The sequence below is a fragment of the Pelobates fuscus genome, chromosome 1 (genome assembly GCF_036172605.1).
Source record: "Pelobates fuscus isolate aPelFus1 chromosome 1, aPelFus1.pri, whole genome shotgun sequence".
Lineage (NCBI taxonomy): Eukaryota > Metazoa > Chordata > Amphibia > Anura > Pelobatidae > Pelobates > Pelobates fuscus.
In genome coordinates this window covers 113,191,126-113,206,905 of record NC_086317.1, presented here as the reverse complement: position 1 = coordinate 113,206,905, position 15,780 = coordinate 113,191,126, and the positions used below count along the sequence as shown (strand labels likewise).

Sequence of the window (15,780 nt, the reverse complement as noted above, 5' to 3'; positions counted from 1 at the left end):
AAAAAAAAATAAATAAAGCTCATTGACTTCTGCTGCTCTAATTAAGCTTATGCCAGTCACTGCTAGCACCAGACAACACTTTAGTTAATGCAATGCTCAACCATGCACAGTGTCACTGTTGAAGCTATACTTCTAGGGATTATTATACTATCACCAGTGATCTGCAGCCTTGGACAGTAGTTTCGTGAGGTGTCATAGAGATAAGGTGAGAGGAGGTGTGAAACTGTTAAAAGTTCACATTTCCACCTGAAATATTAAGCCATCAGAAACCAGGATCCATTTCAGGGAAATTTAAGGAGTCCTAGGAAAGAGGTTCTATATAGGGCTCACAGCACCCCTACTGTCGGAAGAGTGTGGCTGACAGTGCTCCTATTATTGGGGAATGTTCACAGTGTCCCTTAATGCTTTGAGGCCCACATGTGACTTGGCATTCAAACCACGTACTCAAAGGCGTAACTAGAAACCACGGGGCCCTGGTGTGAAAATTACCCAGCGGGTCCCCTAGAGTGATGGGCCCGGTCACAGCTTCGACCATGGTAGTTCCATGCACGTACTAAATATGTTCTAAACTAATCTTTGTCGCTCTTGAAAGTACTATAAATCTACACAGTGTTATTCACTACAGTGATAATTGCAAGGAATTAAAAGGGATTTTCAAAATCTAAGCCAAAATACCCAAATTACAAAAATCCTCCAAGTCATTTCTGTTTTCAGTTTGGCTATTTTGACCCTAAATTTGAAATTCCCTGCAATTCTTACTTTAGTGTATTACCGTGAAAGATTCCAAGTGCACCGCTAGTGACACACTAAGTCCAATTAGACATGCACCGCCCTCAGCCATCACCTGCTGCAACACACTCACAGTGCTTTCAACAAAATTGAAAAAAGAAAGTCACAGTCATTCATGCATTTCAAAATTGTTACTATAGTCTAATAGAGAAATAGAAAAAAAAATCCTTGGAGATTCAAATCAATTTGTTTATTTTTATTAAGAACAGCATTAGGGGTGGGCTTCTCATCCCCTCATTAAAGAACATTAAGAACGTTTTGCCATGGTGAGGTGGTTTGGGTTACTGCATCAATTTGCACCAAGTATGAGGAAATGTGTGTACAAATAAGTATTAAACATGTGCAGGCATTAAAATGTATACAATACATTTAAATTAATTTTCCTCTGTGTCTATGTTTGGTTACAATTCCAACAATGCAGTCTTGCAAAGATGCTATCTAGCAGCCACTGTTGTGGTGCTGAATGTTCTGAATGATGATTGGTATGAGTTGGTATACATTGTTTGAGTGGTACATGACATCTTACAATGTGCATATTAGAAGGGTCGTATGTTTCTTTTCTACTCCCTTCAAGACAGCAAATCCATGAATAATAATAAAATAATAATAATAGCAATTCATGTATGATAAAGGGATTAAAGAGATACTTCCAACATAGAAAAAGATAACCTTTAACTTCTGGGCTCTGATTCGCTTCCACTGGTGATAATGTCATCCGAGAAGCAGCAGATATATCTTAGCTAATCCTGGTCCTTTCATAGGATTGTGCCCAGTTTGTAATTTGTCATTTAGGCAAATTAAAGTTAAAACATTGAGCTATACAAGCAAGTGAAAGGAAAACTGTTTCCATTCCTATGAAATGTATAAATATGCTCTGTTACACGTTAGTGTGTCGTACACATATGGATGATAATATAAAATTATTTAAAATGACGGCGTAAACTAGGTAGTTGCATTATTATTATTTTAACATGAACCCATGCAAGTGGCTCAATTAGATAGGTTGCATTTGCATGACACGTTAAGAGAAGCATTCTTGCCGCTTTGGTGCCTGGAACATCCACTTAATTTTAATGTTCTGCAGCTACAATATGTTTACTGCATTGTCTAGGACTGCTTCACCTTCAGGCATATGTGTTAGCACAAAACTAGAAGAAAACAGTTGCTCCATCCAGAGCCCTGTGGCTATACAGCTATTTAAAATGAGAAAACAAAAAAAGAGCTAATCAAGAGAAGTAGTTACAAAGAGTGGATCTTTAACATTCTCTTCTGTATTAGACGCAAAGGTTAAATAATAATGTGCACTTGAGTAAATTGTCATGTATTTGTTTAGATAAAACCTATATTATCAAGTGCAGATAAATGGGCATGTACTTTTAAGACAATCTATATCATCAAGCAGGGCCGGACTGGGAACTAAAAGCAGCCCTGAAAAAAAAATTCTTTACCAGCCCAATAATGCGTCCCGCCAGCATAGTGTGCTGATACAGAGTTAGAACAGATAACTTAAAATTAAAAATTATTACTGCAACGTGAAAAAAGCACTCATAGTCTTCAAAATAAACAAAAGTGCAGATTTATTTTAAGAAGACGTGCCTTTGCATGTAATCAATGTTTCAGTCCAACTACCTTGACATAATAAAGGACCACTACAGGCACCCAGACCACTTCAGCTCAATTAAATAGTCTGGGTGCCAGGTCCCTTTAGTGTTAACCCTGCAGTTGAAAACATAGCAGTATCAGAGAAACTGCAATATTCCACTGAGGGTTAATCCAGCCTCTAGTGGCTGTCTCACTGACAGCCGCTAGAGGTGCTTCTCACTGTGAAAATCACAGTGAGAACACGCTGGATGTCCATAGAATTTCCTATGGGTGGATTGAATGCATGCACGGCTCTTGCCGCGCATGCGGCGCTGACATCGGCAGAGGGAGGAGAGTTCCCCAGCACCGAGGGAGCCCGGCGCAGGAGAAAGGCAAGTGGCTGAAGGGGTTTTAACCCCTTCAGCCCAGCAGGAGTGGGACCTAAAGACCATATAGTGCCAGGAAAACAAGTTTGTTTTCCTGGCACTTTAGTGGTCCTTTAAGGAAAGTTTGGTAGTGGGACTGAAATGGCGAATGTATGTAGTGTACAACTGTAGAAAATGACGTTATCTTGTTTATTATGAAGTCCTATGGGTGCGCTCTTCACTTTAAATATGTTATTGTGCTGGAGTATGCACCTTGCAATAAGACTGGGCCAATATCTGCTCATTACATATGTTACATATTAATGACATTTGTCTGTATTTTATGCATACATAAATGTACATTAATAGATGTGTAAATATTATAGGCATAATCATATAACTAATACACACATTAATATACAAGTCATTATATATATATATATATATATATAATGACTTGTATATTAATGTGTGTATTAGTTTATTTATATAATATATATATATATATATATACACACATATACACACACACACACGTTATACGGCCACATCATACTGTGCTGGGAATTATGGGAACCGCGCGAGGGAGCATGAAAGAGACATGCTCTCTCCTTCAGTCCTGAGTGTGCAGCCGGACCGGCTAGGCGGCCACCCGTTGGCACCTACATGCACAGCCCTCATGTGCTGCGGCCCACTGGGAAATTTCCCGGTATCCCGGTGGGCCAGTCCGGCCTTGCCATTAAGTGCAGTAACTTTTATGTATGATACACACAGACTTCTCATGTGCAAGTGACTACAGACTGTGTCCCACAGTAAGAGACCATAACATGTTGTGATAGACACTGTGCAATGTGGGGGGCCCAATTCAAAGGGCAGAACCAATACATACTGTTTACGTATGCTATTTGAAATTAACTACTATTTGATGTTAAATAATCAATCACTTCAGTTCCTGGCACTCTGTGTTTGTAGTCAAATCATTTAAGAATGGTTAAACTTGCTAACAGGGGTCTGCCGAGCGCTATTCCCCACCAGCACTACATCTGCTAAAGATCAAGAAGCTCCTCCTTTGATGCTTTTGTCAGCTCTCCCGAGCTAAGCCATGTAGTGTTAGATCATTGGCACAGAATGTCAGCTGATCAGTCACAGACAATGAGCAAAGCATGCTGTAGTAGTTAAGGTGTTCAAACTGTCTCTTTAAGCAACAGTCCAAGTTGCCAATTTAAATATTTTAATATCAAAGACAGATAATGCCAAAGGAAAAGGGAAAAATAATGCCATGCAAAGTCTGTAGTGTCCTACCTGTCAGAAAGCTTCTTGGCAAATCCAAAATCTGTAAGCTTGATGTGTCCTTCCTTGTCTAATAAAATATTTTCAGGTTTCAAGTCTCTGTAAACTATTTCTTTGGAGTGCAAGTATTCTATTGCACAAATGATTTCAGTTGAGTAAAAGAGTCCTGTGCTGTTATTAAAACGTCCCATATTCCGTAAATAACTAAAAAGTTCTCCTCCAGGTACATACTCCATCAGCATATACAGAAATCGATCATCGTGTGAGGTCCAAAACCTAGAAGAGTCCAGAAGTCATGTGTTACGAACATTAAAATAACACTTTTAAGCATATCACTCACATTAAATATTTTAAGAGGGGAGTAAATAGCAAAGACAAAAAAATGTCATTTAATACACATACAGCTGCACCATTTCAGTAAAAAGGTACTTTGATTTCATAAGTCAAAAACTAAAACTTGAAATATCTCATCTATTTATAAAGAAAGCCTCATACACTAGTCTACCGAGTCCGATCATTAGCCATTTTCTGCTGGCATCTCAGTACACCAGGGATATTTGCACATTTTTATATTCATTGGTTTAATTTTCACATGACGCAACGATTCCCCTTTTAAACTTCGCAAGTAGTGAATACATTTATGAATTTTTGAGTGGTGTGTAAATAGGACAATATTTCATATGAAGAAAAAACAGATATGTTTATACAACTTTAAGACATTACTGCAAAAATTATATTTAAGGGTTTACATATTTATTAGAGAGAGTTTTTTTTGGTCCCCAGTCTGTCTGAAAGCGTAAAGCAAGACTGTTACAATGTTATTCATTTAAATAAAATATTGCATGTAGAAATTCCCTTTTTTCAGAGCATCTCTTGGCATACCCAGTGTCTATGGAGGCATACATCTTTAACATCGAAGGACCAAGATTCTTTTGAGATGTGACACGTTTATGACTAAGGCCATTTTTGTCACTTTCGCCACGTGTTCAATCTACCACAATTTCAACTTTTTTTATTTATATTGATTTAACATGTATGAGTGAACTTAAAGGAGATATATCGCTTTCTTTTGATACAATATTAATACTGGAAGAAAAAACCAAACCAAACAAAACATTTTTTTCTCCTTTCTACATTTCATAATGTCTACACACCAAGTGCAACTAAGGAAAACTAACTCAAAATAAATTAGTTATTCTTTGTTAAAATGAACAATATGTTTAGGATTTCAATACAAAACATAAAAGTTCTAAAACAAATAATATGATAAAGGAGTGAATTACACTTTGACTTTTTCGTTTACCCATTTTATCACAAACCTAGGTACAAATATTTTATCTTTTGTGTTTTATTTTTGGGATATTCTCAGACCACGTATCCCACTACTGTATAAATTATTTTTTTCCGATTACAATGACACCTTACATGTATACCTTTTCTCCAGTGCCAGGAAAACAATCCGCTTTCCTGGCACTGCAGGTCCCCTCTCCCTCCCACCACCCATCCCCAGTTGCTGAAGGGGTGAAAACCCCTTCAGTGACTTACCTGAGACCCCCGCCGATGTCCCTCGGTCGGGGTTTCGGGTAGCCGCTGCTCCTCCCCTTCATCACGTCACGCCGGTGGGGAAGACTGATCCTGCCCACCGGCTGAGGAGACCTAATGCGCATGCGCGGCATAGGAAATGCTTTTCAATGCTTTCCTATGGGGAATTGAGCGACGCTGGAGGTCCTCACACAGCGTGAGGACGCCCAGCGACGCTCTAGCACAAACCTGTGCTATGAAGCAGGAAGTGCCCTCTAGTGGCTATCTAGAGGTGGAGTAAACCCTGCAAGGTAATTATTGCAGTTTATGAAAACTGCAATATTTACAGTTGCAGGATTAAGGGTAGTGGGAGTTGGCACCCAGACCACTCCAATGGGCAGAAGTGGTCTGGGTCCCTGGAGTGTCCCTTTAAGAGCTTGGAAAGCTAGAAATGAATGGCAAAAGTATATTACGCAATATTTTAAAGACCGATGATTAATTTAAAATTTGTAAAGTACTGCAAATATAGTAATGAGAAGTTGCTTGTTTTACAGCAGTGCTTTTCAACCAGTGCGCTGTGACATAATGGTTTAACTCAAGCCACCTCAAAATGTGCAACAAACACACTGACCTCATGACTTGAATGGGTTTTTGAAAAATGTATCGGCATTAAGACATGAACAAGTTAATGTGACATGAATAACCTGCTGATCAATAATGTAAAAAAATAAATAAAAAGTGTGTCTTGGAAATGTTTCCCAATAAGTGTGCCATGGTCCAAAAAAAAAAAAAAAACAGGTGAGGAGCACAGGAGACAGGTAGCTCTGATACCGAGGCACAGCCTTGGACAGTGTGTGATACAGCTTCACTCTGGCACTGGGTGGTGTGAGCATGTTATAGATTTCTGCATTAACAAAGTGTGTGTGTCTATATATAGTATATCATGAGAGACTGAAAAGACTTTACATATGTCTAAGGGATTTGCATCAAAACAAGTAAGCTACAACCAAAGGCAATAATCTGAAGTTGGATGGAAAGGTTGTTTCTTTTGTCTTTTTTGGAACTTAGCTAGGCAAGGTTTATTGTTTGAGTGTACTAGCTTAAGATCTTTTAAAGAATAAATACATTGATTCCATAAGAAATGTACCACTTTCTTTTTATCTGGCATCAAACCTATGTTTCTCTGTGGTGCTGTGGTTAATAAATATAATATTTAATGAGAGACTATAGTCACCAGAACAACTACAACATATTGTATTGGTTCTGTTGAGTAGAATTATTCCCATCAGATGGCTACTAGAGGTGCTTCACATAGATTTAATTCATCTCTACGAGGAGATGCTGATTGGCCAGGGCCGTGTTTGGCTCTGCCCCTAATCTGCCTCCTTGACATTCTCAGCCAATCCTATGTGAAAGCATTGCGACTGGCTCAGAGAATCAGGGGCAGAGCCAGCAGCTGCAGACTTGAACAAAAATAAGATTTTACTATATTTACATGGGTAAGGGTGGCTATATGGTGGTTTCAACACTATGGGGTACATGTTTGTGTTCCTGACCCTATAGTGTTCCTTTAAGTATCCTGGAGTAAAACTCTTATGAATAAGTCAAGGGCTTCCCTTCGCTCTAGTCCACCCAATTTAGACTCAATCTCATTTTATTTGATGGGTTAAAGGGCACTGTCATGCTGAACTTGCCTTTCTCCTATGGTTTCCTCCTCCTCTCTCAGAATCTGTTTTTCTTTTCTTTATTTCTGATATACCGTAATTTTTTTTTTTAAAAAGACAAAAGAGGGACTATTCAAAATGACCATTGTCATGTTTTTACCCAGCATAGCCAGCTTCCATTTACAAGCTTCTAATAGAGAAGATTATGACAGGACCGATTTTCAAACATAGAACACAAAGGAGAGGGGGGAGTGGGAAATGAGCAGGAAGGTGGAAGGATAATTTCCGATTCCGTTAAACGAGTGAAGCGGGAGGGAGGGGAGAGCAAGCTACCCCTTGTGCACTGCTGGTACATGTAAAATATGCACAGAATTTAGTTGGGTAGTCTGGGACAGAATTCTGGCAACTAGCCCCAGCACACAATTAAAAATAACTCAGTATATGCAGTGTTTCAAATGGAAACACTGCACATACAGACTCCTACCTCCATAACCACTTCAAATCACTGACATGGTTGGAGTAAGTCTTTAATGATGTTTATGAGGGTGCACTACTGATCTCCCTCATTTCCCTTCTTTGTGAGCTGCCACATTCCACCTGCTCAGTGCGAAGATGTCTCCCAGTGTAAATTAGCAAGAAAATAGAGTACCCTGGTACTTACAGCTTGACTAGGAAAGGGTGGTTAACCTCTTTCAGGACAGATTTTTCATTGTGCACGTGCTGCTCTTGTTTTAGACGGATGACATCAGGAATGCTCATAACTTTTAGGGCAAAGTAATGCTTCGCTGTCTTCTCCTTCACCAGATGAACCCTCCCAAAAGTACCAGTTCCTACAAGTAAAGAGAAACCCATTAACTGGCAGCTATAGGCAAGTGAACTTTAAAAAGCACAGATTTCTTTTAGCATGTTTGAAGATAAAGGATTCATAGCAATCAGTATTACAATTGCAAAACTGGCTGTGATTCAGTTATGTTGAGTTGAGTTTTATTTTCCATTTCACAGTCTTCCTTGAAAGGGACAGCTAGGTCAGACTAACCTGAAGCACTCCCTACAGGGAAACACATTTTATGTGACACTGGAGTATAAATAGAAAAAAATATTTATATTTACACATGCTGTCACAAAGCCTTAGTCAAAAGTAAACACAAAATGTCACCGTTTCTTCAAGCAGTTTTTTTTTTTTTAACTCATTCAGAACCAATGCATGGCCTATGCTGTCATCACAAACACAATACTAAAAGATTATACATAAGGCAGTGGAGATTCTGCTTATTTAGGTTATCCAAAAAATGTGTGAATGCCTAGGTTTCCGACACCATTTGGGATCTGAAAAGTATTGACAAGAGAATTAAAAAGGTTATACCACAATATCCATGCTGGTTAAAGGGACACTACAGTCACCAGAACAACTACAGCTGAATGTAGTTGTTCTGGTGAGTATAGTCAGTCCCTGCAGGCTTTCTGTTGTAAACATTTTGTTTCAGAGAAAAGGCAGTGTTTACATTACACTCTAGGGATACCTTCAGTGGCCACTACTCAGTCAGAGGGGCTTGTTCCGCACCCCCCCCATAAAAGTTAATAAAACTCACATTATTTCCAGTACCGTGCGGGTCCACCAGCGCTGGCCCCGCCCATTGGTGACCATCAGAATTGGCAATTTTTAGCCAATCCAATGCTTTCCCATGGGGAAAGCATTGCATTGGCTAAAATGGCAAGGCGGCGTGGCCAAACGCCATTTTGGCCAATCAGCACCTCCCCATAGAGATGCATTGAATCAATGCATCTCTATGAGGGAAAATTCAGCATACCCATGCTTAACGGCACTGCTGCCTACTGTGCAGCACTGAGCCAGGAAGCACTTCTAGTGGCCATCTCAGGAGTGGCTACTTGGAGGTGTCCCTTGGGGCATTGTAAACACTGTCTTTTCTCTGAAAAAGCAGTGTTTGCATAAAAAAGGCCTGCATATAATGATTATATTCACCAGAACAACTACATTAAGCTGTAGTTGTTCTGGTGACTATAGTGTCCCTTTAACAAATAGCAAGTTTGCATATATTACTCTTACACATATAGAAAATCCTCTGTGACATCCTACACTGCAGAATATTGGGAAGAAATGTGGTAGCCATGTCAGTAGTTATTTTTTGCCCCAGCAAAAAAAAAAAAAAATTAAATTACAACTAAACCTATACATTTGCTGGTTTTATGACCAAAAACATCCACAATTATATCCCTAGTCACTATCCTTAATGATTACATATAAGATTTTTCACTGAAACACATGGCATTCTGGTAAAGGGCTCATAAAAAGAGAAGTACAAAAAGGCTTTAACAGGTTTCATAAATTAAACCTTTATTTAGTTTCTACACAAAACACCGACCCAAAATAGATAAATTACAGTTCTATAAATATTTGACCTTTTTTTTTTCCATGGTTAGGATAAATGATGTATGGTATTAAGAGGGACTCCATGCAACACTAAAACAAAAACAAACAAACCGAAACCGAAACTTCACCTTAACCCATTGTCACGGGTAGTAAATCATAACTGCAGCACTTTGCAAACATACTTCCCTTAGAGGCCCTGAACCACCCTCATGTCCATGATACCGGAGAAACTGACGGAAGCCAAGCACAGAGAGATGGACACAGGTTTCTTCAGGAAGGAAGAGATTCTTTATTGGATCACCGATCGGGACTCAGAGGGACTAATGTCACCAAAATACAGCAAGTTCTGAGCCCCGGACAATAGTGCAGGCTCCTTATATAGGCACATAACTCCTCCCATATTAAGCTCCACCCACACATTCTCTTGACCAATCAATACAAATAAGAATTAACTTCCTGCTTGACCGCATGGCCTGTCCAGCACAATGGAGGAGGGGAATACTATATCCTGTATTCTTGCACATGCTCCGTACACTACTGATCGTATCTTGCCTCGTGCAACCAACTGATCGATACGTCAGCATATGCACGTACACATGCCACGTGGTAATCTCGGCCTACTAAAATTATTTTTACCGAGATTCTACCACAGCTGTTATTCAGCCAAATGAATGATCTGGCAATATTTCAACCTAGAAAGATCTTCATGCCTCTGGTAAGAAAAAAACAAACCCAGAGCTGTGGAATCAGAATACAAAACTTCAAAATGCTCATTCTTCTAAGTCTCCACCTCCGACTTCTTCATAAAAGCTCAATATGTATCAATAATGGTAAACTTATGGATATTGTAAATGGTGCCATAAAACTTTTCTTTGCCACTGTCTGAATAATGAGACTACTTCTTATATTCATAACCATTAAGGACCACATCCATACAATAACAACCAGAGAGCACAAATTCCTAGTTCTCATATTTCCATGTGATAGTCTAACACTCTCGGATAGCTTAATTAATAATTTAGCAGGTTAAATTATCAAAAAGCTGTAATTGTGCTTAAATGTGCTCAGCTAATTGAGTGGTTCCCAATCCAGTCCTCGAGGCATGCCATGAGTACCATATATAAACTTTTACAAACACTGTCCATTTTTGAATACAGACAAAACGTGCCTCGAGGACTGGGTTGAGAACCACTGTGCTCTGAGTACCAAGTTTACATTATTGTAAAGGTTATGGTGCATACAGTAACCTGTTCCCATCTCTCCTTCAAGACTGGCTTATAACTGCAGCTGTGAGAAGGAAATCAAGGTCACAATGCTATTCACAGAAGAGCCATAACGATAAAGAGTATTTGTTGTAATCTTGCAACTTCATCCTGACATACATTCACCTTCACTCCTCCTAAATCCATTTTCCAGACAGACCAGTTTAATTAGAAAATTCACTAGTGAAACCTTACTCTCAGGGCTGCCACCAGAAATTTTGGGGCCCCTGACAAAGCACAAGGTCTGGGCACCCCCCCCCCCCCCCCCCCCCCCCCCCCCCCACCCCCCCCCGTATGGTAGCCCAGGAATGAGCGTATGGTAGCCCAGGAATGAGAATTACCCACATGATGGCATACCATTTGCAAAAGAAGACAACCCAAGGTATTGCAAATGGGGTATGTCCAGTCTTTTTTAGTAACCACTTAGTCACAAACACTGGCCAAAATTAGCGTTCAATTTAGTTTTTAACTTTTTTCACACACAAACAAATATGAACGCTAACTTTGGCCAGTGTTCGCGACTAAGTGGCTACTAAAAAAGTCTGGACATACCCCATATTGAATACCCTGGGTTGTCTACTTTAAAAAAAATATGTACATGTGGGGTGTTATTCAGCGATTTATGACAGATAATAGTGTTACAATGTCACTATTGATACATTTTAAAAATGTATGTTTTGAAACCGCAATATCCTACTTGTACTTATAGCCCTATAACATGCAAAAAAGTAGCAAAAAGCATGTAAACACTGGGTATTTTTAAACTCAGGACAGAATTTTTGAATCTATTTAGCAGTTTTTTTCATTCGCTTTTGTAGATGAGTAAAAGATTTTTCACATAAAAGTCAAAAAACATGTATTTTTTTCAATTTTTCATCATATTTTCTCATTTTTTTTTAAAATTAAATTACATGAGATTATATAAATAATGGTATGTAAAGAAAGCCCCTTTTGTCCTGAAAAAAACAATATATACCGTATTTTTCGCTCCATAAGACGCACTTTTTTTCCCCTCAAAAGTGAGGGGAAATGTCTGTGCGTCTTATGGAGCGAATATGAAGGTTTACTTACCTGTCTTGCAGCGTTGGCCGGCAGCACAGGGCGCACCGCGGTAGTGGAACTTGAATTTCATGTTCCGGTTTCCGGCGGGACTGAAAGGAAGTGTGCACACTTCCTTTCAGTCCCGCCGGAAACCGGAACATGAAATTCAAGTTCCACTACTGCGGTGCGCCCTGTGCTGCCGGCCAACGCTACAAGACAGGTAAGTAATTATGGGACAAGGGGAGGGGGACAGTATGGGAGAGAAGAATATGGGGAGGGGGATAAAGTCTATGGGGGGGGATGAAGTCTATGGGGAGGGGGGGAGATGAAGTCTGTGGGGAGGGGGGGGGAGATGAAGTCTGTGGGGAGGGGGGGGGAGATGAAGTCTGTGGGGAGGGGGGGGGGAGATGAAGTCTGTGGGGAGGGGGGGGGAGATGAAGTCTGTGGGGAGGGGGGGGGGAGATGAAGTCTGTGGGGAGGGGGGGACACTATGGGACAGGGGAGAAAAAAAATATTCTGTACAAACTGTCCCATAGTAAGAAACACTATGGGACAGTTTGTTCAGAATATTTTTTTTTCCTGGGTTTCTTCCTCTAAAAACTAGGTGCGTCTTATGGTGAGGTGCGTCTTATGGAGCGAAAAATACGGTAATTTGTATGGGAACAGTAAATGAGAGAGCGGAAAATTACAGCTAAACATAAACACCACAAAAGTGTAAAAAGATGCCTGGTCGCAAATGTACAACATCGCAAAAACAGTCCGGTCCTTAAGGGGTTAAAGGGACACTATAGTCACAGAGAATTAAGCGGTGAGACTGCAGGGGCATGGTTTGTACACCAAAATTGCTTCATTAAAAGGGATACTATAGTGTCAGAAATACAAGCTTTATTTATGGCACTATAGCTCCCTCTGCGCCTCCCACCTGTTTTTTTTTTTTTTTTTTTTTTATTGAAATGCCTATATCTCAGTAACATTACTCACCTATATGAAAAGCTTTTGACTGAAGATTTCTTCATCTCTTGCAATGCATTTAAAGGACCACTACAGTGCCAGGAAAACATACTCGTTTTCCTGGCACTATAGTGCCCTGAGGGTGCCCCCACCCTCAACCTCAACGGCATAAGGAGCCGTGTCAAGCACCTACAGCTGAAGCACTCTATACATTGTACTAGAGCGAATACGGAACAACATAACTAAATCAGGACAGGACCCTGAAAGCGGGACAGGACCATGAAAAAGTAAAAAGGGGGTTATATGTAGTAAATATGTCTTATTTTATAAGACCAAAAGCTCTCCACTGCTCTCTCGTTCTCTCTCTCTCTCATATCCCAATCCAAGAATCCTCTCTCCTCAGAACTCTTACTCACTTCTCTCCGTCCATTCTTACTATTCGGCAGAATTCTGATATACATTTTGGTACAGAATAGGTTTTCCCACCTAAATCGATGGGTTATTCTATTGTTATGTGCCTAGAGCATTAGCTCCATTAGTCCCTATTTAATCCAGCCCTCTTTATCCTACAGGCTTTGCTCCCCATTTTGCATTGATCAACCATGATTTCTTTCTAATTGCACACGGAGCTTTATTTAGAAATAATTACCATTTATATTTTACTGTTTCTTCCACCCAGTAATCGCTTTGCTGTACTGGCCCTGTTACAAAGGTTTATGCTCAACCAGAAGGTTTCTTAGATTTAAGTGTGTAAGTGTCTGGCAACATTAATGAAAGCTGACAGTAAGCTTCATGATACCCTGTAATAGTTATCCCTTGGCTCAGATTATCCTTCAAGATAGAATAGATCCTCACACCTACTTTTGTTAGAATCATGCTGTATAAGTCATTTAACTAAGATTAGGCAGGAGTCCAACAAGTCGGGTCACAGTGAAGGTATAGTCTATTTGAGCATTACACAAAGTGTATTACAGTTTATCAATCCAATATCTAAAAAAAGCTAAACTAGAATAAAAATAAACTCACACACAACTTAATCTATTGGAATATAAAAACACTTGCTAAACTGCATTTACTAATTAAAGGATCACTATAGTGTCAGGAAAACAAAGTGGTTTTCCTGACACTATAGTGCCCTGAGGGTGCCCCCACCCTCAGGGTCCCCCTCCCGCGGCGCTGAAGTGGTTAAAACCCCTTCAGCAGCTTACCTTATTCCAGCGCCGAGCTTTCTTGGCACTGGTGACCTCTCTTCCCCCGCCGACGTCAGCAGAGCCGAATGCGCATGTGCAGCAAGTGCCACGCGTGCATTCAAGCTGTCAATAGGAAAGCATTTCTCAATGCTTTCCTATGGACGCTCTGCGTGATGGAGGCATAATATGCCTCCAGCGTCGCAGATGCGCTTCTAGTGGCTGTCCGGAAGACAGCCACTAGAGGCTTGCTTACCCTTACAGTTTCTCTGAAACTTCTATGTGTGCATCTGCAGGGTTAAAACCTGAGGGACCTGGCACCCAGACCACTTCATTGAGCTGAAGTTGTCTGGGTAACTATAGTGTCCCTTTAAGTTCTTTAAATGCGCAGAAACAACAGAAACTAAGAGGGTACATTATGTAAATGCTGCAAAGCTCTATGGTAAGATTTACTTCTGCTGTACTATCATAATACCAATAACGTATAGTGAATTGTATTGCTGTGGGAACTTTTATTTGTGGATTGTCAGTTATGTGAGCTTGTGGTACATTCATACTGTCAGAATAATAAAGGAGGTTTCGGATTTCTAACTTTGGTAATCCTGTAGTAGCTGACATCAAAAATCAAGAATAAAGAATAAATCAAGAATATAAAAAAAAAAATTTCCTGCTAGATGTCATTCTTCTGAGAAGAACAATCCTTTAGCCACAAGATCCACCTCCTCTTAAAGTGGATCTGTCATATTTCGCAAAGACCTCTGAAACTGACAAATCTGATTCGGGTTCCATGGCTGCAGGGTGTAGCGGAGGCAAGTTTTACTTACCTCAAGTCTGCCTTCGCGGCGGCCGCCATCTTTGTCTTGCTGTTCTTCGTGGTTACTGGTGCTTCAAATGCCAGGAGCCATGTGAGATCTATGGAGAATTTCACAGCTGTCTTGAACCTCACAGCTGCAGAGATTTGACAAAAGGTGATGGCAGAGCTCCACCTTTTCTCAACCTCAGACTTTACCAAAAGAAAAAGTAATCCCTACTTTGTTTTACGATATCTTTGGATTGTATTAGAATTACAAGGTGGAACTGTCACTTCCTATGATTTTTAATATTATGCTTACTTATCCCAATCATTAACAAATGTGAATATTAGTGAGGTGTGTAAAATAAAGATAATGTACAAATCCACACCTATGTATTCTGTAAATGGGAGCCTACATATTAACTCCCTGTCAATCATTGTTACAGCTTTGTCCTTCGCACCTGGCAGTCAGCATAGCGAAAGCATATAGAGAGGAGGAGAAATTAAACCATGTTTTGATTTCTCCTCCTCATTTGCAATGCTTGCCTTGGCTTTGCTTGTCTAAACTGGACTATGATGTCATTTACTAAACCTGTAATATAAATTTAAGACAAAGCATTTTGTGGAATCTTAACATGCATTACAGGGTGATTTTCAATGTTATATCTAATGTTGTAAATGAAAGAAAAGTCACGGTTCCCCTAAAAGGAAAACTATATAGGCATATACACATGTATTCGTGACATGCAAAGCATGGAGAGACACTGAACTTCAGTGCTGCACATTGTGACCCAGGAAGCACCTCTGAGTGACAGCCAGCAATGTAAGCACTGTTTTTTCTCTGAAAAGGCAGAGTTTACATTACAATGCCTGCAGTACGGGGGCAGAGCTTGAACATCAACCTGAACAAACGCCATTCTTGCATGTTTCTCTGCAAAACCTACTAT

General features: G+C 40.0%; 1 protein-coding gene across 1 annotated transcript in view; it reads right to left on the bottom strand.

Annotated features, from left to right (window-relative positions):
- PRKX (protein kinase cAMP-dependent X-linked catalytic subunit) overlaps window positions 1–15,780 on the bottom strand; it is a 111,484-nt gene that overhangs the window by 31,917 nt on the left and 63,787 nt on the right. The window contains exons 2-3 of the mRNA XM_063450164.1: window positions 7,872–8,040; window positions 4,038–4,301 (exon numbers count right to left, since the gene is read on the bottom strand). Coding sequence (XP_063306234.1) covers window positions 4,038–4,301; window positions 7,872–8,040 — 433 coding nt within the window. The remainder of the gene's footprint in view (window positions 1–4,037; window positions 4,302–7,871; window positions 8,041–15,780) is intronic.